Source organism: Salmo trutta, unplaced genomic scaffold, assembly GCF_901001165.1.
Source record: "Salmo trutta unplaced genomic scaffold, fSalTru1.1, whole genome shotgun sequence".
In the NCBI taxonomy this organism is placed as follows: domain Eukaryota; kingdom Metazoa; phylum Chordata; class Actinopteri; order Salmoniformes; family Salmonidae; genus Salmo; species Salmo trutta.
In genome coordinates, this window is record NW_021823195.1 from 2,520,179 (window position 1) to 2,547,674 (window position 27,496).

Genomic DNA, 27,496 nt, shown 5'->3' on the forward strand with positions numbered 1-27,496 from the left:
AATTACAGATATAGGTTTCTCTCTGTGTTATGGCTCATTATGTGCTCTCTCTGCAAATGAAAACTACGTGATGTGCATTAATCCAGTATAATTTGTCTATTTTTAAATAAATCCCTGCTAACCGATAAGGTTGTAATTTTACAGTACTTCCTCGCAACAACAACAGCGCATTGTAAAGCAACAATACTATTCTCAACGCTTTGTATCGTGATTGGTTCATACTCGCCACGCATGGAAATCTACACCAATCAGATATTTTATCATATTTCACAGGGATCATCTTCACTAGCCAATAGATATGCGGCATTGGTGTAACTAGGCACGTCTGTCCAATGAGATAAAGCAGGAGGAAGGTCTATTTGATTTTCCGTCACCTGGTGTGGAGCGCCGTTCTGCGTGCCAAGCACAGACATAGGAGAGGTGAAGGAGTTAGACCCGAAGGAGTTGGACCCGAAGGAATTGGACCCAAAGGAGTTGGACCCAAAGAAATTGGACACAAAGCTTTAATAAAATCATTTAAACATAGCTATCTAAGTCGTAACTTCTCGCTTTATCCGATGGCTGCTTTAACTTAGATTGTAAAACAACACGTTTTATTCTTTTTCAAAGTCATGGTTGAGAAGATAGCTCGTAGTTATTAACTTGTTACCCCTACGGGAGTGTTTTCCGGTGTTTACCACTACCCCGGTGTCGCCGTTACCTCTCCGGCCCCTGGGCCTCCTCTCTCTCTTCTGCCTCTCAACAAACCTCCATCTGGAAACATGGTGTCGTGGATGATCTCCAGAAGCGTTGTGTAAGTTAAGGGCGAATTTTAATATTGTATTTTGCTGAAATGATAATTTATAACTTTTTTTTTTAAAGGTGTTTTCTATAGCTAGCTGTAACCAACGTTACAAGTTTAGCTAGCTAACCAATTAGCATGCTAACGCTAATGTTAGCATGGCACTTTTTAAATTACTTTTAGGCAAAGCAATTTCGCTTATTGTATGGTATTCATTTCGAAGTTATATATTTGGAGAAGTTATGTAAAAAAAAATATATATATAAAGTCGTAATTTTGTCAACATTTGAATAAGAACTATTAGCTAACGTTAGCTAGCAAGCTGTCTTAACGTTAGCTTGTTGTTGTTTAGGTGTTTGGTCCTGTAAGAGTTGTAGCATTAGGATGTTGTTTAGCTACTTGTTAACTAGCTAGAGGCAGGTCAGCAAGTCAACTTATACTGTCTGGAAACTAGTTAAGTTAGTTAGCGCTGCTGTGTGGACTGGGGGTAGATTTAGTGGTAGGATGTTGTTTCGGGTGAAGTTTGTGGTGTAATTGAAGCACGGAATGTGTTGCGGTTCGGACAAAAAGTTGGATTCAGATTCAGTTTATTTGATAGCGAAGGACACATTTCACTTTACGTCAAGTAGAGTTCCTAGAGAGAATACATATGTCTTTGCTGACAGGAAACTATGTTATTGTTGTTGTAAAGCCGGCTAAGTTATATTGTGGTAGGGTTATTTTCTGTCGCCGTCCACCAGCATAATGCACAACTCAAGTAGCCCAACCAACTCCCATGACTACTAGTTAGCTTGCTGAACCACACAAGTATGTGAGACCAGATGATGGATGAGTTTGTACATTTTTAGAGAAAGAAAACGCCCTAGTTTTTTTTTTTACTCTGAGCTCCTCTCACAACTCATGGTCCAGTACAATTACATAACTGTACTGTAGGCCACAGTACATAGGAGGGGGGAGAGACTGCTTCAGGTGTGATTGGGAGAAGAGACAGCACAGTATTTACAGTCTACTCAGTGTCATGTTCTTCCACTGTAGACGACACTGGACATGAGTCACTGGTAAAGGCATCCTGTCAATGCTTCAAAACAATCAGACAATTCATTTAAAAGTAATACATAAGTGAAAGCATTAGATAACATTTGTTTTAGTCTATAGGGCTAGCTAGCCATATGCATTAGATAGCATATGTTCTAGTATACAGGGCTAGCTAGCTAGCCATATGCATTAGATGACACATGTTCTAGTCTACAGGGCTAGCTAGCCATATGCATTAGATAACATATGTTCTAGTCTACAGGGCTAGCTAGCCATATGCATTAGGTAACACATGTTCTAGTCTACAGGGCTAGCTAGCTAGCCATATGCATTAGATAACACATGTTCTCGTCTACAGGGCTAGCTAGCCATATGCATTAGATAACATATGTTCTAGTCTACAGGGCTAGCTAGCCATATGCATTAGGTAACACATGTTCTAGTCTACAGGGCTAGCTAGCTAGCCATATGCATTAGATAACACATGTTCTCGTCTACAGGGCTAGCTAGCCATATGCATTAGATAACATATGTTCTAGTATACAGGGCTAGCTAGCCATATGCATTAGATGACACATGTTCTAGTCTACAGGGCTAGCTAGCTAGCCATATGCATTAGATAACACATGTTCTAGTCTACAGGGCTAGCTAGCCATATGCATTAGATAACACATGCTGTAGTCTACAGGGCTAGCTAGCCATATTACGCTGCAGACAAGTTAACTTGGCAGTTAAGGTCTGCCTGTATCCATGTTTAGCGTTTACAGTTCTAAGTCTGAAGTCTTGAGGGCAGAACGAGGCTCAATGCACTGATTCTGACCTCTCTTCCTGTCCGCTTTCACCGAATCAAATTAACCTGCCATGTGGTTGATCACATGATTTTAATTCACCAATGACAAAAATAACTTCAAGTTACTGGGGCATGTATTGTAGAGTTTCTTTAAGTGGCTATTACAGTTATTTAACCACGTTATGGTTTAGTGGATTATCTTGTCTCCCAAGTCACGGTGAACCTTGTGTAAAACCAGTTTTTCCCAGACTGCTGTGTGGCGTTGGCTGGGTCCTTTTCATACCTTTCCATAGGTTAGTCATTATAAGGCGTGTTTATGAGTGATTTGTTTTTGAGGCATCGTGGAATAGGAATGTGAAATGAGTCATGTAATATACAATGGACTCAACTCACTGTTTATGGATGATTTACATTTGCTTACATCAATGGAAATGTTGGGGGTTCAATTTTTTGTTTTTCTAACTACACTGAACAAAAATAGAAACTCAAAATGCAACAATTTCAAAGTTACAGTTCATATGAGGAAATCAGTCAATTTAAATAAATAAATTAGGCCCTAATCTATGGATTTCACATGACTGGGAATACAGATAAGCATCTGTTGGTACATACAGCACCTTCGGAAAGTATTCAGACCCCTTGACTTTTTCCACATTTTTGTGTTACAGCCTTATTCTAAAATTACTTTTTTTCCGCCCTCATCAATCTACGCACACTACACACATAATGACAAAGCAAAAACTGGTTTTTAGACATGGTTGTTAATTTATATTTAGAAAACTAATTTACTCAGTACTTTGTTGACGCAGCGATTACAGCCTCGAGTCATCTTGGGTATGACGCGACAAGCTTGGCACACCTGTATTTGGGGAGTTTCTCCCATTCTTCTCTGCAGATCCTCTCAAGCTCTGTCAGGTTGGATGGGGAGCGTTGTTGTATAACTATTTTCCCTCAACATAGCATAGCATAGCTATTACAATCCTGACTATTCTCTCTGTTCCCGCCACTGAAAAACATCCCCACAGCATGATGCTTCCACCACCATGCTTCACCGTAGGGATGGTGCCAGGTTTCCTCCAGACGTGACGCTTGGCATTTAGGCCAAAGAGTTCAATCTTGGTTTCATCAGACCAGAGAATCTTGTTTATTATGGTCTGAGAGTCCTTTAGGTGCCTTTTAGCAAACTCCAAGCGGAGTGGCTTCCGTCTGGCCTCTCTACTAGACAGATGGCTGGTCTCAGACGATCCTGCAGGTGGCGAAGCCGATGTGGAGGTCCTGGGCTGGCGTGGTTACATGTGGTCTGTGGTTGAGGCCGGTTGGATGAAATGACAAATGATCTAAATTGACGTTGGAGGCGGCTTCTCTGGCAGAAGCTCTGGTGGACATTCCTGCAGTCAGCATGCCAATTGCATGCTCCGTCATCATATCTTGGCAAAGGAGAAATGCTCCCTAACAGGGATGTAAACAAATTTGTGCATAAAAATATGCTTTTTGTGTGTATGGAAAAATGTCTGGCATCTTTTATTTTGGCTCATGAAACATGGGATCAACACTTTGTTTTTCTATTGTTTTTACTTCTACTGGAACGTTGTGATTTTAGTTAGGATAATGACCAGGACAGATCTAATTATAAAGGGCTGGAATTTTAACTCGTCTATATTTTTCCCAACGCAGTTAATCCTAAACTACGCTCTGTTATTCAGAGGGCCGTTCTACAGCGCTTTGAGCGCTCTCCAAGTCTCCAAGTCAGGAAGTGAATATCACGTAGTGCGGAATAACAGTGACCGATCAATAACATTTGCCCTTGTATTTAGGCCTGCATTATGGTAGGACATGATGATGATGATGGTGATGATGATGATGATGATGATGATGATAATAGGCCTGCATTATGGTAGGACATGATGATGATGATGATGATGATGATGATAATAGGCCTGCATTATGGTAGGACATGATGATGATGATGATGATGATGATAATAGGCCTGCATTATGGTAGGACATGGTGATGATAATAGGCCTGCATTATGGTAGGACATGGTGATGATAATAGGCCTGCATTATGGTAGGACATGGTGACGATAATAGGCCTGCATTATGGTAGGACATGGTGATGATAATAGGCCTGCATTATGGTAGGACATGGTGATGATAATAGGCCTGCATTATGGTAGGACATGGTGATGATGATAGGCCTGCATTATGGTAGGACATGGTGATGATGATAGGCCTGCATTATGGTAGGACATGGTGATGATGATAGGCCTGCATTATGGTAGGACATGGTGATGATAATAGGCCTGCATTATGGTAGGACATGGTGATGATAATAGGCCTGCATTATGGTAGGACATGGTGATGATAATAGGCCTGCATTATGGTAGGACATGGTGATGATAATAGGCCTGCATTATGGCAGGACATGGTGATGATAATAGGCCTGCATTATGGTAGGACATGGTGATGATAATAGGCCTGCATTATGGTAGGACATGGTGATGATAATAGGCCTGCATTATGGTAGGACATGGTGATGATAGGCCTGCATTATGGCAGGACATGGTGATGATAATAGGCCTGCATTATGGTAGGACATGGTGATGATAATAGGCCTGCATTATGGTAGGACATGGTGATGATAATAGGCCTGCATTATGGTAGGACATGGTGATGATAATAGGCCTGCATTATGGTAGGACATGGTGATGATGATAGGCCTGCATTATGGTAGGACATGGTGATGATAGGCCTGCATTATGGCAGGACATGGTGATGATAATAGGCCTGCATTATGGTAGGACATGGTGATGATAATAGGCCTGCATTATGGTAGGACATGGTGATGATAATAGGCCTGCATTATGGTAGGACATGGTGATGATAATAGGCCTGCATTATTGCAGGACATGGTGATGATAATAGGCCTGCATTATGGTAGGACATGGTGATGATAATAGGCCTGCATTATGGTAGGACATGGTGGTGATAATAGGCCTGCATTATGGTAGGACATGGTGGTGATAATAGGCCTGCATTATGGTAGGACATGGTGATGATAATAGGCCTGCATTATGGTAGGACATGGTGATGATAATAGGCCTGCATTATGGCAGGACATGGTGATGATAATAGGCCTGCATTATGGCAGGACATGGTGATGATAATAGGCCTGCATTATGGTAGGACATGGTGATGATAATAGGCCTGCATTATGGTAGGACATGGTGATGATAATAGGCCTGCATTATGGTAGGACATGGTGACGATAATAGGCCTGCATTATGGTAGGACATGGTGATGATAATAGGCCTGCATTATGGTAGGACATGGTGACGATAATAGGCCTGCATTATGGTAGGACATGGTGACGATAATAGGCCTGCATTATGGTAGGACATGGTGACGATAATAGGCCTGCATTATGGTAGGACATGGTGATAATAGGCCTGCATTATGGCAGGCAGCTGATAGTTAAATGACTCTTTCCATCCTTACCTTAGAAGGTCCCTGTCTCTGCGCTGATGGCCTGTGAGTGAGACAACGCTAGCTAGCCAACGGGAGCCTAGTAATACTGAATAACGGGGCGTCGTTTTGGCTTAACTGCGTTGGGGGGGAAAGGAAAGATGCAATTTTTAACCATAAAATATGTCTGAAAGGACTGTAGCAGCAGATGTGTATTTCCACAGAGGAAAGCCCTCAGCCCTTTACCCTGTAGCTGAAACCAGATGTCGGAGGTGAGCTCTCTGCCTGGATCTTAAAATCCTAACTCTGTCTTTATCCCAGTAACTCTACATCTGACTCTCTCCCAGGCGTCATGCTAGGAGCCGTGAGCGAGTGGTGGGTGTGCTGTCAGAGATTACAGTTTATTTTGTATTTTATTTTTTACCAGAACTGGGAAAGTTAATCTAAAACAGAATCTCAAGGCTTGTGTACGGGTGTATTTTTTTCAGCTGCATGCTGCTAGTGAGGCCCCATTTCACACAATTGTTTCAAGAAGCCTCTCTGCAGGCTCTGTCTCCTTCATGTTCAAGGTTTATGGAGAAATATTCCTCCTTCCCTGTGTGAAAATACTACGGCCTTCCCCGAGCAGGACGGGGTCTATTTCTGCAGGCCAGGCAAACAATGATTTATGTTTTATTTGGATAGTTCATCTGTAGATGCTCTACAGACTAACACTAGCTCTAACCTTCACCCTTCTCCTAACCCTTAACATGAACCCTAACCTCTTAACCCTTATCCTAAGCCTAAACTTAACCCTAGCCTTAATGTTAACCCTTAACTCTAGCCTTAACGTTAACCCTTATCCTAAGCCTAAACCTAACCCTTATCCTAAGCCTAAACTTAACCCTAGCCTTAACGTTAACCCTTATCCTAACCGTTAACCGTAGCAAGTAATTGCTTATCAACAGGTAGTTTGTTGATAGTATGACCATCCTGTAATACTATCCAAATAAAGCGTGACCCAATGATTGTGTCCCAGAGACCTGACCGTGGGGCACCAGGACAGCCTCTCCTTCAACGTCAGCAAGTCAAAGGAGCTGATGGTAGACTACAGGAAATGGAGGGCTGAGCACACCCCCGTTCACGTCGACGGGGCTGTAGTGGAGCGGGTTGAGGAAACGGAGGGCTGAGCACGCCCCCGTTCACGTCGACGGGGCTGTAGTGGAGCGGGTCGAGGTCACGTCGACGGGGCTGTAGTGGAGCGGGTCGAGGTCACGTCGACGGGGCTGTAGTGGAGCGGGTCGAGGTCACGTCGACGGGGCTGTAGTGGAGCGGGTCGAGGTCACGTCGACGGGGCTGTAGTGGAGCGGGTCGAGGTCACGTCGACGGGGCTGTAGTGGAGCGGGTTGAGAGCGTCCAGTTCCACTGTGTTCGCATCAATAGCAATCTATCGTGGTCCAAACGCACCTACGCAGTCGTGAAGATGGTACCCTCACATCCTCAAAGTTCTTCAGCTACACCATTGAGAGCGTTTTGACTGACTGCTTGATATCCCACCGCAAGGCGCTACAGAGGGTAGTGCGTACGGCCCAGTACATCCCTGGGGCCAAGCTTCCTGCTATCCAGGACCTCTATACCAGGCGGTGTCAGAGGAAGGCCCAAGACTCCAGCCACGCTTGTCATAGACTGTTCTCTGTTTCCGCACGGCAAGCGGTACCGATACACCAAGTCTGGATCCAAACAGAACCCTGAAAAGCTTCTACCCACAAGACATAACACTACCAAATAGCTACCATTTCACTGTTAGTCCACTACTGTTGTTTACCAAGCATGTGACAAATAAAAAATAAAAAAAAGATTTTATCAACTCCAAACATGAAATTGCTTCTGAGTATCCCTGAGAGTATAGCTAACCTACTGCTATCTGGGGGGGTCTGGGAGGGGTGATGGTCTGGGAGGGGTGATGGTCTGATGGTCTGGTCTGATGGTCTCGTGATGGTCTCCTGATGCTGATGGTCTGGGAGTGGTGATGGTCTCCTGATGGTGATGGTCTCCTGATGCTGATGGTCTGGGAGTGCTGCCTGAACTCAATGCGCTCTAAACAGTCATTTCCTTACACTACCTAATACAGCTGAATATACTGTAGGCAGCCTGTTGATATCCTACAGGACAGATCCTGCTCAAACAGAAGAACTTGGTGAGGTGTGATAATATGAACAGGCTTTATAATTAGTCCACCATTTTTAATGTAAAGCTTAGTTGTTGCTGTCCAGTAGGAAGTGATGTTGTTGTTTTCTTCCCAGTGTAAATCTACCTCCATGGTGTGTTTACCTCCTGCTGTCTGTGTTGTGGGTGGCGATAAATTAAGATGATTTTTAAAGAACAGCAGCCAAATTAAGGAGAAATGGCACCTAATTAACTAAGCAGACCACCATTTTAATTTAACAAGTCGCTGTTACATGGAAGGACTTTTTACAAATTACCTTCCTTCCTTCCCTGTTGTGAGGGAGGCTGAGGGAAAGGACTGTCTGACTACAGCCTCCCTCCCTCCCTCCCTGTTGTGAGGGAGGCTGAGGGAAAGGACTGTCTGACTGACTGACAGCCAACCAGGACTATTCTTAGAGCCCCTGTGTAGCTCCTCTGCTGTTTCTATGGCAACATCTAAATAAACTCTGTTGTGGGGACTAGTGAGGTGGGTCCCTGGACAGAGGCCATGAAACACACAACGAACAGGAAGAGAATTTAACTCTCATACGCTCACCGGCCAGTTTATTAGGTACACCTATCTAGTACTGGGTTGGATCCTCCAGAACGCTGTGAATTCTTCAGGGAATCAATTTTTATAAAGGGACCTTGAATAAAGAAAAACCTTGGAATGAGTAGATGTGTCTAAACTTTTGACTGGTGCTGTGTGTAAAGAGATTTCAGTTTTTATTTAAAAAACAGTTGTTGCTTTGTTGATTATGTGGTGGGGGGAAAGTACACATTATAGAATAAGGCTGTAATGTAGCAAAATGTGGAAATAGTCAAGGGGTCTGAATATTTTCCGCATGCACTGTACATGCATACATGCATACATGCATACATGCATACATGCATACATGCATACATGCATACATGCATACATGCATACATGCATAGATACATAGATAGATAGTGACTCCTCACTGCAGCCCTGTCTCCGATCAGGTCAGAGAGAATCCTATAGGGACTATATATACTGCTCAAAAAAATTAAGGGAACACTAAAATAACACATCCTAGATCTGAATGAAAGAAATAATCTTATGAAATACTTTTTTCTTTACATAGTTGAATGTGCTGACAACAAAATCAAACAAAAATAATCAATGGAAATCCAATTTATCAACCCATGGAGGTCTGGATTTGGAGTCACACTCAAAATTAAAGTGGAAAACCACACTAAAGGCTGATCCAACTTTGATGTAATGTCCTTAAAACAAGTCAAAATGAGGCTCAGTAGTGTGTGTGGCCTCCACGTGCCTGTATGACCTCCCTACAACGCCTGGGCATGCTCCTGATGAGGTGGCGGATGGTCTCCTGAGGGATCTCCTCCCAGACCTGGACTTAAGCATCCGCCAACTCCTGGACAGTCTGTGGTGCAACGTGGCGTTGGTGGATGGAGCGAGACATGATGTCCCAGATGTGCTCAATTGGATTCAGGTCTGGGGAACGGGCTGGCCAGTCCATAGCATCAATGCCTTTCTCTTGCAGGAACTGCTGACACACTCCAGCCACATGAGGTCTAGCATTGTCTTGCATTAGGAGGAACCCAGGGCCAACCGCACCAGCATATGGTCTCACAAGGGGTCTGAGGATCTCATCTCGGTACCTAATGGCAGTCAGGCTACCTCTGGCGAGCACATGGAGGGCTGTGTGCGGCCCCCCAAAGAAATGCCACCCCACACCATGACTGACCCACCGCCAAACCGGTCATGCTGGAGGATGTTGCAGGCAGCAGAACGTTCTCCACGGCGTCTCCAGACTCTGTCACGTCTGTCACGTGCTCAGTGTGAACCTGCTTTCATCTGTGAAGAGCACAGGGCGCCAGTGGCGAATTTGCCAATCTTGGTGTTCTCTGGCAAATGCCAAACGTCCTGCATGGTGTTGGGCTGTAAGCACAACCCCCACCTGTGGACGTCGGGCCCTCATACCACCCTCATGGAGTCTGTTTCTGACCGTTTGAGCAGACACATGCACATTTGTGGCCTGCTGGAGGTCATTTTGCAGGGCTCTGGCAGTGCTCCTCCTGCTCCTCCTTGCATAAAGGCGGAGGTAGCGGTCCTGCTGCTGGGTTGTTGCCCTCCTACGGCCTCCTCCACGTCTCCTGATGTACTGGCCTGTCTCCTGGTAGCGCCTCCATGCTCTGGACACTACGCTGACAGACACAGCAAACCTTCTTGCCACAGCTCCCATTGATGTGCCGTCCTGGATGAGCTGCACTACCTGAGCCACTTGTGTGGGTTGTAGACTCCGTCTCATGCTACCACTAGAGTGAAAGCACCGCCAGCATTCAAAAGTGACCAAAACATCAGCCAGGAAGCATAGGAACTGAGAAGTGGTCTGTGGTCTCCACCTGCATTCCATTTGCACAACACAACAGCATGTGAAATTTATTGTCAATCAGTGTTGCTACCTAAGTGGACAGTTTGATTTCACAGAAGTGTGATTGACTTGGAGTTACATTGTGTTGTTTAAGTGTTCCCTTTATTTTTTTTGAGCAGTATATAATACATTGAGTATATCCCATATGGCAGCATCCTCTATATAGTGCACTACTTTAGACCAGGGCCCCATGGGTAGTGCACTACTTTAGACCAGGGCCCCATGGGTAGTGCACTACTTTAGACCAGGGCTCATGGGTAGTGCACTACTTTAGACCGGGGCCCCATGGGTAGTGCACTACTTTAGACCGGGGCCCCATGGGTAGTGCACTACTTTAGACCGGGGCCCCATGGGTAGTGCACTACTTTAGACCGGGGCCCCATGGGTAGTGCACTACTTTAGACCAGGGCTCATGGGTAGTGCACTACTTTAGACCGGGGCCCCATGGGTAGTGCACTACTTTAGACCGGGGCCCCATGGGTAGTGCACTACTTTAGACCGGGGCCCCATGGGTAGTGCACTACTTTAGACCGGGGCCCCATGGGTAGTGCACTACTTTAGACCGGGGCCCCATGGGTAGTGCACTACTTTAGACCGGGGCCCCATGGGTAGTGCACTACTTTAGACCAGGGCCCCATGGGTAGTGCACTACTTTATACCAGGGCCCCATGGGTAGTGCACTTTAAAGGGAATAGGATGCCATTTGGCATACAGCTTTACATCTGGTATGGGTCATCCACTCACTGGGACGTGCTGGGTTGGGGGGGTTCTCTTCCTGAGTCCTCACTGAACCCAATACCCCCTCCCAGAACCCCTCCCTGAACCCAATCCCCCCTCCCTGAACCCAATACCCAATACCCCCTCCCTGAACCCAATACCCCCTCCCTGAACCCAATACCCCCTCCCAGAACCCAATACCCCCTCCCAGAACCCAATACCCCCTCCCAGACAAGCCTGAACCCCAGGATGTAAACGAAGAGCACATGTTGGATCAAAAAACAGTCACAGCTCCCCCTATGTGTAGGGAGTGGTAGTGCATCCTAACACCAGGCTACATGGAGGACGACAGGAAACTCAGGAGGCTGTTAAACAGTCACAGCTCCCCCTATGTGTAGGGAGTGGTAGTGCATCCTAACACCAGGCTACATGGAGGACGACAGGAAACTCAGGAGGCTGGTTTAGTACAGCAGCACTTAGTTGCCTGTGATTATGATGCTTTCGGTGTAGCTTGTTGTTGCTTTGGTTTAACTGAATGTGTCCTTTTGTGTGTTTTCTCTTGGTGGTAAATGATTTGCCTTGACGCTGATAGTTTCATATTTCTCTGGTCTCCACACAGGCTCGTCTTCGGGACCCTGTATCCTGCATACTATTCCTACAAAGCAGTGAAAACCAAAAATGTCAAGGAATATGTAAGTACAAAGACCCTTATTTCAACATCATTGATTTCATCGTGTGTGTGTGTGTGTGTGTGTGTGTGTGGGGTTCCCCCAAGGGCGTAAGACGAGGGTGTGTCTTCTATGAGTTTGAAACGCAGCCCGTGTCTAGTCTGAAGGTATTGAGAACAAGTCCAGGCATGTGAATGGGAGTTAACTGCCTATGACTGGAACAAACACATTGACATGCCAATCTGTGGAGACGTGCAGCAGGCTGGACTCCTGTCCTCACTAGAATAAACCAAGCAGGGGCCTTACAGGAACGCTATGTTGAGCGTGTGGCCAACAGGTTTTAGGAGAGGTTCTTTAGGAGGATATCATCCGTCTCCTCTCCTCCAATTTCTTTTTTTCTCTCCGTTGTTTACTTCATTCCACGCAGATAAGGCTGTGCGGTATATTGTATTTTACTATAGACGGACCACTGAGTTTTTACGTTACCTTCTATAACGGTATCTGAATGTTTTGGTTTGTTAAATGTGATACGCGGTGTGTAACGTCCATGTTTATAGTTTACTACGTTAGTTGAGTCCACTCACTCACTCACTCACTCACTCACTCACTCACTCACTCACTCACTCACTCACTCACTCACTCACTCACTCACTCACTCACTCACTCACTCCCGCACTCAAGGAGTGCTTGTTGTCTCTTGCGTTCAGTCTGCCTGGTCAATGCAGCACAAGCAACAATGATGCCATTTCCACTTTGCTTCTTTAATAGAAATCCACCAGCATTTCTATAATGACACTTTGTGTTCCTTACATCTGCAAACGGCTAGTTTTGTCTTTTAGCAAGTTGGCCTAAATCTTGTTCGCCGCTAGTTAGCTGGCTAGCTAGTAAATGTACTGAGTCGGAGCAAACAGCTAACTATATAGCCTGATAAATACCTTTTTGATGGTGGAGGCCTAAATTAGCATGTTTGTGCAACAGTGTCTTCTAAATCAAAGAGGAGCAGGTGAAGCTTGAATATGTTAGCTACATGAAGTAGCTAAGAGAACATTTTAATGTAACCAAAGATGATAGGGTCCCCTAGGAAACCCTGACCAACACTTTGGTTCCTACCCTGTCACAATAATGCCACTGACATTTTAATTCATTGTCATGTCAAACAACACTTTTATTCAAAGTGCCTACTTATCTTCTAACTATATAATTCGAATAATCATCATTTTTTCCCCCGTTATTCCAACAGTTCGCCCAAGTGTTCTGATCTAAATCGCAAGTTAAATCGCAATTGCAACGTTTGGTTAAATATAAGGCCTAGATTATTTACCCATATCGTGCAGCCCTACATGGCAGTGTGGAAATGATCTCAAAGGAGTGCAGGAAATTCAGAAATATAAATTGGTTGAAGTTTATTTGAACCGGAATAAAACAATCAGAATGGAGAAAGACCCATTTTGAAATTACTTAGAATATATGTGTTGTCACACTCTACTCATAAAGCATTATGATATTTTTGCCGTTATATCTCCCAGCATGCACCCAGACAACTTCTTTTTAAAGAATTGTGTTGTGTAGTATTATTGCCTGTCCCAGTTTCATAGACACAGCATCATATCTATCAAGGCAGAAGTGGTGTTTTAGTAATATTTTATTAGGATCCCTAATTATCTGTTTCCCAAGGCAGTGGCTGCTCTTCCTGGGGTCCAAACAGGAACCAGAACACCACAAACGGAATGAATACATAATATTCATAACACTACATACAGTGCATTCGCAAAGTACTCAGACCCCTTTTTCCTCTGTTTTTTTGTTACGTTACAGCCTTGTTCTAAATTTGTTTAAATAAAACATTTTCTTTATCAGTCTACATACAGTAACCCTATAATGACAAAGGGAATACAGGTTATTATAATTTTTCGCAAATGTATTTGTGTTCAGACCTTTTGAGCGCAGGTGCTTCCTGTTTCCATTGATCATCCTTGAGATGCTTCTACAACTTGATTGGAGTCCACCTGTGGTAAATTTAAATTGATTGGACGTGATTTGGAAAGGCACACACCTGTCTAAACTACCGGTCAAAAGGTTTACAACACCTACTCATTCGGGGGTTTTTATTTATTTATGTTTTTACTATTTTCTACATTGTAGAATAATAGTAAAGTCATCAACTATGAAATAACACATATGGAATCAAGTAGTAACCAAAAAAGTGTTAAACAAATCAAAAATATATTTTATGTTTGAGATTCTTCAAAGTAACCACCCTTTGCCTTGATGACAGCTTTGCACACTTGGCATTCTCTCAACCAGTTTCACCTGGAATGCTTTTCCAACAGTCTTGAAGGATATTCCCATAATATGCTAGGCACTTGTTGGCTGCTTTTCTCTACGGACTCTGCGGTCCGACTCATCCCAAACCATCTCAATTGGGTTGAGGTCAGGTGATTGTGGAGGCCAGGTCATCTGATGCAGCACTCCATCACTCTCCTTCTTGGTCAAATAGCCCTAACACAGTCTGAAGTTGTGTTGGTTCATTGTCCTGTTGAAGAACAAATGATAATCCCACTAAGCCCAAATTTAGGCCCACTTAACCAGCATGGCTACCACAGCATTCTGCAGTGATATGCCATCCCATCTGGTTTGGGCTTAGTGGGACTATCATTTGTTGTTAGATTAACATTAGCATGTATTGTTATACTGGGTCTAGTGATCAGGGAACGACTGGAGCCTTCAGAGCTGATCTTAGAAGACCTTTTCACAATCCGGAAAGGACCGGCACTCGGACCTGTGAGTTAAGACGTTCTGTTATCAAGTCTTACACTTTCTAGATACTAAATGTACAAGCAAAAAAAAGTGTAGGACCTACTTAATAAGACTGTTGTCATTCACGGCAGTAACTGGGACATGTGGACTAGTGTCAAGATTTTGAAAGTTTAATTTCAGTAGATCCTCCAGTCAGACTTTAACCGGCTGGGTTTGGTTGTAGAACACATTTCAGAACGTCATGACTGTGGCTCGTATTTAAATGCACACTGAACGGCAGACTAGTAATGGAGAAACCTCTCCTGAAAATAGCCTGGACAAATCACGCTTCATGTTGTTGCTCTTTTCATAGTTGCTTGTTTGTTCTGAAGTAAATACAAAGATCGAAATGATGTAACTATCTGTGTATACGACTACACATACACATAGGACTATAGTTAGGACTACACATACACATGGGACTATAGTTAGGACTACAGATAGGACTATAGTTAGGACTACACATACAGATAGGACTATAGTTAGGACTAGACATACAGATAGGACTACACATACACATGGGACTATAGTTAGGACTACACATACAGATAGGACTATAGTTAGGACTACACATGGGACTATAGTTAGGACTACACATGGGACTACAGATAGGACTACACATACAGATGGGACTGTAGTTAGGACTACAGATGGGACTGTAGTTAGGACTACAGATGGGACTGTAGTACAGATGGGACTGTAGTTAGGACTACAGATGGGACTGTAGCTGACTGCTGAGCCCATGTAAAGTGAAGTACTGTTATACTTATTTTCTGTTGCCAGTGCCTTGTATGTTATAACAGAAATAATATTTTCAACAACTGTATTTGAGAGAGAGACACTGCCTCCCAAACTGATTGCAGCCTTCAGGCCTGCTGTGTGAACAAGGCTTTAGTTACAAATGAGGAGTAATCTAGCTGGAACAATAATCTAGCTGGAACAATAATCTCCCTGGAACAATAATCTAGCTGGAACAATAATCTCCCTGGAACAATAATCTCCCTGGAACAAGTTGATGTCTCATTTCTCAGAGCCCGCGGCTCGCTGGCCTGTTGGCCTGTAGCCTGCTGGCCTGTTGGCCTGTAGCCTGTTGGCCTGTAGCCTGTTGGCCTGTAGCCTGTTGGCCTGTAGCCTGTAGCCTGTTGGCCTGTAGCCTGCTGGCCTGTAGCCTGCTGGCCTGTAGCCTGTTGGCCTGTAGCCTGTTGGCCTGTAGCCTGTTGGCCTGTAGCCTGCTGGCCTGTAGCCTGCTGGCCTGTAGCCTGCTGGCCTGTAGCCTGTTGGCCTGTTGGCCTGTTGGCCTGTTGGCCTGTAGCCTGTTGGCCTGTAGCCTGTTGGCCTGTAGCCTGTTGGCCTGTAGCCTGTTGGCCTGTAGCCTGTTGGCCTGTTAGCCTGTTGGCCTGTTGGCCTGTTGGCCTGTTGGCCTGTAGCCTGTTGGCCTGTAGCCTGTTGGCCTGTAGCCTGCTGGCCTGTTAGCCTGTAGCCTGTTAGCCTGTTGGCCTGTTGGCCTGTTGGCCTGTTGGCCTGTTAGCCTGTTGGCCTGTTGGCCTGTTGGCCTGTTGGCCTGTTGGCCTGCTGGCCTGCTGGCCTGCTGGCCTGCTGGCCTGTTGGCCTGTAGCCCTGTAGCCTGTTGGCCTGTAGCCTGTTGGCCTGTAGCCTGTTGGCCTGTTGGCCTGTAGCCTGTTGGCCTGTTGGCCTGTTGGCCTGTTGGCCTGCTGGCCTGTTGGCCTGTAGCCTGCTGGCCTGTAGCCTGTTAGCCTGTTAGCCTGTTGGCCTGTTAGCCTGTTGGCCTGTTGGCCTGTTGGCCTGTTGGCCTGCTGGCCTGTAGCCCTGTAGCCTGTTGGCCTGTAGCCTGTTAGCCTGTTGGCCTGTTGGCCTGCTGGCCTGTTGGCCTGTAGCCTGTTGGCCTGTTGGCCTGTTGGCCTGTTGGCCTGTTGGCCTGTTGGCCTGCTGGCCTGTTGGCCTGCTGGCCTGTTGGCCTGTTGGCCTGTTGGCCTGTTGGCCTGCTGGCCTGCTGGCCTGTTGGCCTGTTGGCCTGTAGCCTGTTGGCCTGTAGCCTGTTGGCCTGTAGCCTGTTGGCCTGTTAGCCTGTTAGCCTGTAGCCTGTTGGCCTGCTGGCCTGTTGGCCTGTTGGCCTGTTGGCCTGTTGGCCTGTAGACCTGTTGGCCTGTTGGCCTGTTGGCCTGTTAGCCTGCTGGCCTGTAGCCTGTTAGCCTGTTGGCCTGTTAGCCTGTTGGCCTGTTGGCCTGCTGGCCTGCTGGCCTGTAGCCTGTAGCCTGTTGGCCTGTTGGCCTGCTGGCCTGTTGGCCTGTAGCCTGTTGGCCTGCTGGCCTGTTAGCCTGTTGGCCTGTTGGCCTGCTGGCCTGCTGGCCTGTAGCCTGCTGGCCTGTAGCCTGTTGGCCTGTACTGAGCTGCTCCTGCCTTATTGCAGGCTTCCCTGGTGCTTCTTTTTTGACATAAAAGACTGTAAAGCACCAGCCAATCAGCTCCAAGTGATTTCTAATTCAGGAAATCTGTTCCAAAGTATTCCCATCCATAATAGAGAGATATCCTCTCTCTGTTGTTCCAACAGCTGTATGTCTAGCATACTGTAACATGTATAAAGTGTTGACCATCTCTCTCTCTCTGTTCCAACAGGTCCGCTGGATGATGTACTGGATTGTGTTTGCTCTCTACACCGTAGTGGAGACCATCACAGACCTCACTGTAGCCTGGTAAGACTGAATACAGACCTCACTGTATCCTGGTAAGACTGAATACAGACCTCACTGTAGCCTGGTGAGACTGAATACAGACCTCACTGTAGTGGAGACCATCACAGACCTCACTGTAGCCCGGGGAGACTGAATACAGACCTCACTGTAGCCTGGTAAGACTGAATACAGACCTCACTGTAGTGGAGACTGAATACAGACCTCACTGTAGTGGAGACCATCACAGACCTCACTGTAGCCTGGTAAGACTGAATACAGACCTCACTGTAGTGGAGACTGAATACAGACCTCACTGTAGCCTGGGGAGACTGAATACAGACCTCACTGTAGCCTGGGGAGACTGAATACAGACCTCACTGTAGTGGAGACCATCACAGACCTCACTGTAGCCTGGTAAGACTGAATACAGACCTCACTGTAGTGGAGACTGAATACAGACCTCACTGTAGCCTGGGGAGACTGAATACAGACCTCACTGTAGCCTGGGGAGACTGAATACAGACCTGACTGTAGTCTGGGGAGACTGAATACAGACCTCACTGTAGCCTGGGGAGACTGAATACAGACCGAAGCATTGATTTTATGCTAATTCTTCATTTGGTTGATTGTGCTTGAATGTGTTAAACCAAACAAACAAGCCAATCCCATGTAGTTTTCCGTGTTGTCTTTGATCATCACGCTGTGCTGAAAACAATCCAGGCTTAATGAGATTTAAATGAGATTCAGTCTAATAAATTAATGTTGTTCAGATTTAATGAGGAGCGTCATGTCTGCTGGTTAATAGGATTTCAGCAGTGGATATTAGACTGGCAGAAAATGAATAGCGGCGGTAAGCTAACCCAATGCCTTTCCCTAACCCTAATGCTAACGCTAACCCCAATGCCTTTCCCTAATCCTAACGCTAACCCCAATGCCTTTCCCTAACGCTAACCCCAATGCCTTTCCCTAACGCTAATGCCTTTCCATAACCCTAATGTTAATGCTAACGTCAACCCCAATGCCTTTCCATAACCTTAATGCTAACGCTAACGTCAACCCCAATGCCTTTCCCTAACGCTAACACTAACCCTACCCCAATGCCTTTCCCTAACGCTAACCCTACCCCAATGCCTTTCCCTAACGCTAACCCTACCCCAATGCCTTTCCCTAACGCTAACCCTACCCCAATGCCTTTCCCTAACGCTAACCCTACCCCAATGCCTTTCCCTAATGCTAACCCTAACGCCAACCCCAATGCCTTTCCATAGCCTTAATGCTAACGCTAACGCCAACCCCAATGCCTTTCCCTAACGCTAACGCTAACACTAACCCAATGCCTTTCCCTAACGCTAACCCTACCCCAATGCCTTTCCCTAATGCTAACCCTACCCCAATGCCTTTCCCTAATGCTAACCCTACCCCGATGCCTTTCCATAACCTTAATCTGACCCTCGTTCCTGACCCTAATGTGTTGTCAATAAGACAGAAATGAGCTGTTGGTTAAATCTTTTCTCAAGTGTACTTAGACTTTTTGTTGTACCTGTTCAAATTAACATAATGCTCTCTCTAGGTTCCCCCTGTACTATGAGATATCTGGTCTCTCTCTCTAGGTTCCCCCTGTACTATGCGATATCTGGTCTCTATCTAGGTTCCCCCTGTACTATGAGATATCTGGTTTCTGTCTCTAGGTTCCCCCCTGTACTATGAGATATCTGGTCTCTGTCTCTAGGTTCCCCATGTATTATGAGATATCTGGTCTCTCTCTCTAGATTCCCCCTGTACTATGAGATATCTGGTCTCTCTCTCTAGGTTCCCCCTGTACTATGAGATATCTGGTCTCTCTCTCTAGGTTCTTCCTGTACTATGAGATATCTGGTCTCTCTCTCTAGGTTCCCCCTGTACTATGAGATATCTGGTCTCTAGGTTCCCCCTGTACTATGAGATATCTGGTCTCTCTCTCTAGGTTCCCCCTGTACTATGAGATATCTGGTCTCTCTCTCTAGGTTCTTCCTGTACTATGGGATATCTGGTCTCTCTCTAGGTTCCCCCTGTACTATGAGATATCTGGTCTCTCTCTCTAGGTTCTTCCTGTACTATGGGATATCTGGTCTCTCTCTCTAGGTTCCCCCTGTACTATGAGATATCTGGTCTCTCTCTAGGTTCCCCCTGTACAATGAGATATCTGGTCTCTAGGTTCCCCCTGTACTATGAGATATCTGGTCTCTAGGTTCCCCCTGTACTATGAGATATCTGGTCTCTAGGTTCCCCCTGTACTATGAGATATCTGGTCTCTAGGTTCCCCCTGTACTATGAGATATCTGGTCTCTAGGTTCCCCCTGTACTATGAGATATCTGGTCTCTAGGTTCCCCCTGTACTATGAGATATCTGGTCTCTAGGTTCCCCCTGTACTATGAGATATCTGGTCTCTAGGTTCCCCCTGTACTATGAGATACCTGGTCTCTCTCTCTAGGTTACCCCTGTACTATGAGATATCTGGTCTCTAGGTTCCCCCTGTACTATGAGATATCTGGTCTCTCTCTCTCTAGGTTACCCCTGTACTATGAGATATCTGGTCTCTCTACACCAGAGGACCCAGTGTGTTATGGGTCAGTGTTAACACTGTGTTAATGTAATGTGTTGTCTCTCTCTAGTTTCCCTCTGTACTACGAGATATCTGTTCTCTCTCTCTAGGTTCCCCCTGTACTATGAGATATCTGGTCTCTCTAGGTTCCCCCTGTACTATGAGATATCTGGTCTCTCTACACCAGAGGACCCAGTGTATTATGGGTCAGTGTTAACACTGTGTTAATGTAATGTGTTGTCTCTCTCTAGGTTCCCTCTGTACTACGAGATAAAGATAGCGTTTGTTATCTGGTTGCTGTCTCCATACACCAGAGGAGCTAGTCTCATCTACAGGAAGTGTCTCCATCCTCTACTGTCGTCAAGAGAGAGGGTAAGACTGTCTGACTGAACACTGAGCACTTTGTTAACGGTGTATTGAATGTGTTTTGAATATGAAGCCAAGGCAATAGAAGATTACCTTTTGAATCCTGTATTTGTTTTTAATCCTTCTACAAAAAAAAAAAGCTGGCAGTTGACAAGATATTTTAGCGTTTGTGTTGTCATGGGTGGACATGTTGGTGTTCTGTAAACGGACTCTCTGTGTCTCTGTAACGGTTGTCATCACCAGGAGATAGACGAGTACATTGTCCAGGCCAAGGAGCGAAGCTACGAGACCATGGTGACCTTCGGCAAGCAGGGCCTCAGTATCGCTGCTACTGCAGCTGTCTCCGCAGCTGTCAAGGCAAGTACTGCACGACTCCCCCCCCACCCCACCAGCCCCCCCACCCCCTTGTTACTGGCTGTGACTTTGCTAATATGATGCTTTATTGAGGTAAAATGTACTTACTGTGATATGTGGTTGTCCTACCTAGCTATCTGAAGATGAATGCCCTAACGAAGTCGCTCTGGATAAAGAGTCTGTTAAAGGACTGACGTGGAAACGTGTGTGTGTGTGTGTGTGTGTGTGTGTGTGACCTCCCAGTGTGTGTGATTCTCTATTGGGTGTAACTGGGCAAACGGCAATGCACAGAGTAGAGGTCGACCGATTATGATTTTTCAACGATACTGATTATTGGAGGACCAAACAAAGCCGATACCGATTAATCGGCTGATTTTATTTATATATATATATATAAGTAATGACAATTACAACAATACTGAATTAACACTTATTTTAACTTAATATAATACATCAATAAAATCAATTTAGCCTGAAATAAATAATGAAACATGTTCAGTTTGGTTTAAAGAATGCAAAAACAAAGTGTTGGAGAAGAAGGTAAAAGTGCAATATGTGCCATGTAAAAAAGCTAACGTTTAAGTTCCTTGCTCAGAACATGAGAACATATGAAAGCTGGTGGTTCCTTTTAACATGAGTCCTCAATATTCCCAGGTAAGAAGTTTTAGGTTGTAGTTATTATAGGAATTATAGGACTATTTCTCTCTACCATTTGTATTTCATATACCTTTGACTATTGGATGTTCTTATAGGCACTTTAATATTGCCAGTGTAACAGTATAGCTTCCGTCCCTCTCCTCGCTCCTACCTGGGCTCGAACCAGGAACACATCGACAACAGCCACCCTCGAAGCAGCGTTACCCATGCAGAGCAAGGGGAACAACTACTCCAAGTCTCAGAGCAAGTGACGTTTGAAAAGCTATTAGCGCGCACCTGCTAACTAGCTAGCCATTTCACATCGGTTACACCAGCCTAATCTTGGGAGTTGACAGGCTTGAAGTCATAAACAGCGCAATGCATTGCGAAGGGCTGCTGGCAAACGCACAAAAGTGCTGTTTGAATGAATGCTTACGAGCCTGCTGCTGCCTACCACCGCTCAGTCAGACTGCTCTATCAAATCATAGACTTAATTATAACATAATAACACACAGAAACACGAGCCTTAGGTCATTAATATGGTCGAATCCGGAAACGATCATCTCGAAAACAAAACGTTTTTCCTGTCAGTGAAATACGGAACCGTTCCGTATTTTATCTAACGGGTGGCATCCCTAAGTCTAAATATTCCTGTTACATTGCACAACCTTCAATGTTATGTCATAATTACGTAAAATTCTGGCAAATTAGTTCGCAACGAGCCAGGCGGCCCAAACTGTTGCATATACCCTGACTCTGCGTGCAATGAACACAAAATGACACAATTTCACCTGGTTAATATTGCCTGCTAACCTGGATTTCTTTTAGCTAAATATGCAGGTTTAAAAATATATACTTCTGTGTATTGATTTTAAGAAAGGCATTGATGTTTATGGTTGGAGCAACGTGTACCTAAGCGATTATATGCAACGCAGGACAGGCTAGATAAACTAGTAATATCATCAAACCATATGTAGTTAACTAGTGATTATGATTGATTGATTGATTGTTTTTTATAAGATAAGTTTAATGCTAGCTAGCAACATACCTTGGCTTCTTACTGCATTCGCGTAACAGGCAGGCTCCTCGTGGAGTGCAATGTAAAGCAGGTGGTTAGAGCGTTGGACTAGTTAACCGTAAGGTTGCAAGATTGAATCCCTGAGCTGACAAGGTAAAAATCTGTCGTTCTGCCCCTGAACAAGGCAGTTAACCCACCGTTCCCCGGTAGGCCGTCATTATAAATAAGAATGTGTTCTTAACTGACTTGCCTAGTTAAATAAAGGTCTAAAAAAAATATATATATATAAAAAATAAAAATCGGCCAAATCGGCGTCCCAAAAATCCGATATCCGATTGTAATGAAAACTTGAAATCGGTCCTAATTAATCGGCCATTCCGATTAATCGGTCGACCTCTAGCACAGAACAGCACGTGCCAGTCCCTAGGCTAACAGCAATGCACAGAGCAGCACGTGCCAGTCCCTGGGCTAACAGCAATGCACAGAGCAGCACGTGCCAGTCCCTGGGCTAACAGCAATGCACAGAGCAGCACGTGCCAGTCCCTGGGCTAACAGCAATGCACAGAGCAGCACGTGCCAGTCCCTGGGCTAACAGCAATGCACAGAGCAGCACGTGCCAGTCCCTGGGCTAACAGCAATGCACAGAGCAGCACGTGCCAGTCCCTGGGCTACCAGCAATGCACAGAGCAGCACGTGCCAGTCCCTGGGCTACCAGCAATGCACAGAGCAGCACGTGCCAGTCCCTGGGCTACCAGCAATGCACAGAGCAGCACTTGCCAGTCCCTGGGCTACCAGCAATGCACAGAGCAGCACGTGCCAGTCCCTGGGCTACCAGCAATGCACAGAGCAGCACGTGCCAGTCCCTGGGCTAACAGCAATGCACAGAGCAGCACGTGCCAGTCCCTGGGCTACCAGCAATGCACAGAGCAGCACGTGCCAGTCCCTGGGCTAACAGCAATGAACAGAGCAGCACGTGCCAGTCCCTGGGCTAACAGCAATGCACAGAGCAGCACGTGCCAGTCCCTGGGCTAACAGCAATGCACAGAGCAGCACGTGCCAGTCCCTGGGCTACCAGCAATGCACAGAGCAGCACGTGCCAGTCCCTGGGCTACCAGCAATGCACAGAGCAGCACGTGCCAGTCCCTGGGCTAACAGCAATGCACAGAGCAGCACGTGCCAGTCCCTGGGCTAACAGCAATGAACAGAGCAGCACGTGCCAGTCCCTGGGCTGTGTCATCAGGACTCAACACAGAGGGACTAGTGTTTTGTTCTCCTTTTCTACTCTTAATGGGACTGTTGTTGCTTCAGAGGCAGAGAGAGAGAGAGAGAGAGGGTTCCATGGAGGCGTCAGTCTTGTCTGTTGAAGCCAGAGGGATCTGATTGATTGTGCTGGTATTGTGTCTGATTGGTTGTAACTAACAATATGAACATGCTGGTGTTGTGTCTGATTGGTTGTAACTAACAATATGATCATGCTGGTGTTGAGCCCTGTAACGTCTACCATGAGGACAGAATCCACACATTTAAAATGGAATTCAACAATATTCTAAAATGTATTGACCTTAGTAGGAAATCAACTAAATGTATTGAATATAGTAGGAAATCAACTAAATGTATTGAATATAGTAGGAAATCAACTAAATGTATTGAATATAGTAGGAAATCAACTAAATGTATTGAATATAGTAGGAAATGTACTAAATGTATTGAATATAGTAGGAAATCAACTAAATGTATTGAATATAGTAGGAAATCAACTAAATGTATTGAATATAGTAGGAAATCAACTAAATGTATTGAATATAGTAGGAAATCAACTAAATGTATTGAATATAGTAGGAAATCTACTAAATGTATTGAATATAGTAGGAAATCTACTAAATGTATTGAATATAGTAGGAAATCAACTAAATGTATTGAATATAGTAGGAAATCAACTAAATGTATTGACCTTAGTAGGAAATCAACTAAATGTATTGAATATAGTAGGAAATCAACTAAATGTATTGAATATAGTAGGAAATCAACTAAATGTATTGAATATAGTAGGAAATCAACTAAATGTATTGAATATAGTAGGAAATCTACTAAATGTATTGAATTTAGTAGGAAATCTACTAAATGTATTGCATTTAGTCGGACATGTTACCGTGACGCTCCCTCAGCATGTTACTGTATTTTGTCAGATTACAATAAGATGCTGTAGCCATGATGTCATGAGGAGAGGGGAGGCATTTAGAGGACAGTGTTATCCCCGTGGTGACGCTAACTCTGTGTGTGTGTGTGTGTGTGTGTGTGTGTGTGTGTGTGTGTGTGTGTGTGTGTGTGTGTGTGTGTGTGTGTGTGTGTGTGTGTGTGTGTGTGTGTGTGTGTGTGTGTAGGGCCAGGGAGCGATCACAGAGAAGCTGAGGAGCTTCAGTATGCACGACCTGAGTCAGATACCCCTCGACGACGCAGCAGCCAATCAGATCTATACAGCCCATGCCGGCAACCCTGCCGCGAGCAGGAGGGCGCTCGCCTCAAACTCGACCGACAGAACAGGTAGGACGTGGTGTACACACACACACACACACACACGTCCTTACACCAACCCGTCACCTAGTACCTTCCACTGGTCTGTTAATCATTGATCTGAAGTGGGATCCATTTATACCACAGGAAGACTCTGTTCTCCACCTTCCTCAAACGTCCACATGATTGGGTCTTCTATTGGTTCTGGCTCTCCTCGGGTTAACAGGATCAGTACAGGGAGGGGTTGGTTCTGTTCTCCTCAGGATCAGTACAGGGAGGGGTTTGGTTCTGTTCTCCTCAGGTTAACAGAGGATCAGTACAGGGAGGGGTTTGGTTCTGTTCTCCTCAGGTTAACAGAGGATCAGTACAGGGAGGGGTTGGTTCTGTTCTCCTCAGGTTAACAGAGGATCAGTACAGGGAGGGGTTTGGTTCTGTTCTCCTCAGGTTAACAGAGGATCAGTACAGGGAGGGGGTTGGTTCTGTTCTCCTCGGGTTAACAGAGGATCAGTACAGGGAGGGTTTGGTTCTGTTCCCCTCAGGTTAACAGAGGATCAGTACAGGGAGGGGTTTGGTTCTGTTCTCCTCAGGTTAACAGAGGATCAGTACAGGGTTGGTTCTGTTCTCCTCGGGTTAACAGAGGATCAGTACAGGGAGGGGTTGGTTCTGTTCTCCTCAGGTTAACAGAGGATCAGTACAGGGAGGGGTTGGTTCTGTTCTCCTCAGGATCAGTACAGGGAGGGGTTTGGTTCTGTTCTCCTCAGGTTAACAGAGGATCAGTACAGGGAGGGGTTTGGTTCTGTTCTCCTCAGGTTAACAGAGGATCAGTACAGGGAGGGGTTGGTTCTGTTCTCAGGTTAACAGAGGATCAGTACAGGGAGGGGTTTGGTTCTGTTCTCAGGTTAACAGAGGATCAGTACAGGGAGGGGTTTGGTTCTGTTCTCCTCAGGTTAACAGAGGATCAGTACAGGGAGGGGTTTGGTTCTGTTCTCCTCAGGTTAACAGAGGATCAGTACAGGGAGGGGTGGGTTCTGTTCTCAGGTTAACAGAGGATCAGTACAGGGAGGGGTTTGGTTCTGTTCTCCTCAGGTTAACAGAGGATCAGTACAGGGAGGGGTGGGTTCTGTTCTCAGGTTAACAGAGGATCAGTACAGGGAGGGGTTTGGTTCTGTTCTCCTCAGGTTAACAGAGGATCAGTACAGGGAGGGTTTGGTTCTGTTCTCCTCAGGTTAACAGAGGATCAGTACAGGGAGGGGTTTGGTTCTGTTCTCCTCAGGTTAACAGAGGATCAGTACAGGGAGGGGTTTGGTTCTGTTCTCCTCAGGTTAACAGAGGATCAGTACAGGGAGGGGTTTGGTTCTGTTCTCCTCAGGTTAACAGAGGATCAGTACAGGGAGGGTTTGGTTCTGTTCTCCTCAGGTTAACAGAGGATCAGTACAGGGAGGGGTTTGGTTCTGTTCTCCTCAGGTTAACAGAGGATCAGTACAGGGAGGGGTTGGTTCTGTTCTCAGGTTAACAGAGGATCAGTACAGGGAGGGGTTGGTTCTCAGGGAGGGAAAGTCACATTACTCGTCATCACGCAAGTATGCTCTGCTCTGGGCTGGACTGCTCTGCTCTGGACTGGGCTGGACTGCTCTGCTCTGGGCTGGGCTGGACTGGATCATTGGTGAGATGAATGCAATGGGCTCCTCACCTTGTGTCGTACTGATGATCTCTGATGTGGAGAATTAGATGGGTTCTTCTCCAGCAGCTGTCGACCAATAGGTCTCAACAGCTTCATATAGATAGATATAGATACATAGCCGTTTGCCTTGGACTGTGTGAAGGCTAGCATTAAAAAACTAAAAAACAACCTTTCTTAGCTTACAGAAAATTTCAATCCTCAAACAAGTATGAATAGCATTGTAGATTTTAATAGTGGCTCCAGATCCTGAGGATACTTTAGAATGGAGAGCAGATGTGACGAGCTACAGGAACAAAGGAGAGGGGGACTAGAGGCTGTTACTTTGTTACTGCTGCCCCCTGGTGGTGGCTGGTGGAATGGCAGCAGAACAGACCCAGTCAGTTAGTAGGGGTCATATCCCAGTGATGATATTACAGAACAGACCCAGTCAGTTAGTAGGGGTCATATCCCAGTGATGATATTACAGAACAGACCCAGTCAGTTAGTAGGGGTCATATCCCAGTGATGATATTACAGAACAGAACAGACCCAGTCAGTTAGTAGGGGTCATATCCCAGTGATGATATTACAGAACAGACCCAGTCAGTTAGTAGTGGTCATATCCCAGTGATGATATTACAGAACAGACCCAGTCAGTTAGTAGGGGTCATATCCCAGTGATGATATTACAGAACAGACCCAGTCAGTTAGTAGGGGTCATATCCCAGTGATGATATTACAGAACAGACCCAGTCAGTTAGTAGGGGTCATATCCCAGTGATGATATTACAGAACAGAACAGACCCAGTCAGTTAGTAGGGGTC

The 27,496-nt window shown here is 45.5% G+C and overlaps 1 protein-coding gene across 3 annotated transcripts in view; it reads left to right on the forward strand.

The window, feature by feature from the left end:
* The first annotated feature begins 393 nt into the window (after nucleotides 1-393).
* The window catches only part of reep3b (receptor accessory protein 3b), a 58,458-nt gene continuing 31,355 nt past the window's right edge, over nucleotides 394-27,496 (forward strand). For all 3 annotated transcript variants that reach the window (XM_029748172.1, XM_029748173.1, XM_029748174.1), the window contains exons 1-6: nucleotides 394-793; nucleotides 12,011-12,083; nucleotides 17,490-17,566; nucleotides 20,379-20,499; nucleotides 20,737-20,850; nucleotides 24,883-25,042. In XM_029748172.1, the coding sequence (XP_029604032.1) occupies nucleotides 762-793; nucleotides 12,011-12,083; nucleotides 17,490-17,566; nucleotides 20,379-20,499; nucleotides 20,737-20,850; nucleotides 24,883-25,042 (577 nt within the window). In that variant the 5' untranslated portion in view covers nucleotides 394-761. The remainder of the gene's footprint in view (nucleotides 794-12,010; nucleotides 12,084-17,489; nucleotides 17,567-20,378; nucleotides 20,500-20,736; nucleotides 20,851-24,882; nucleotides 25,043-27,496) is intronic.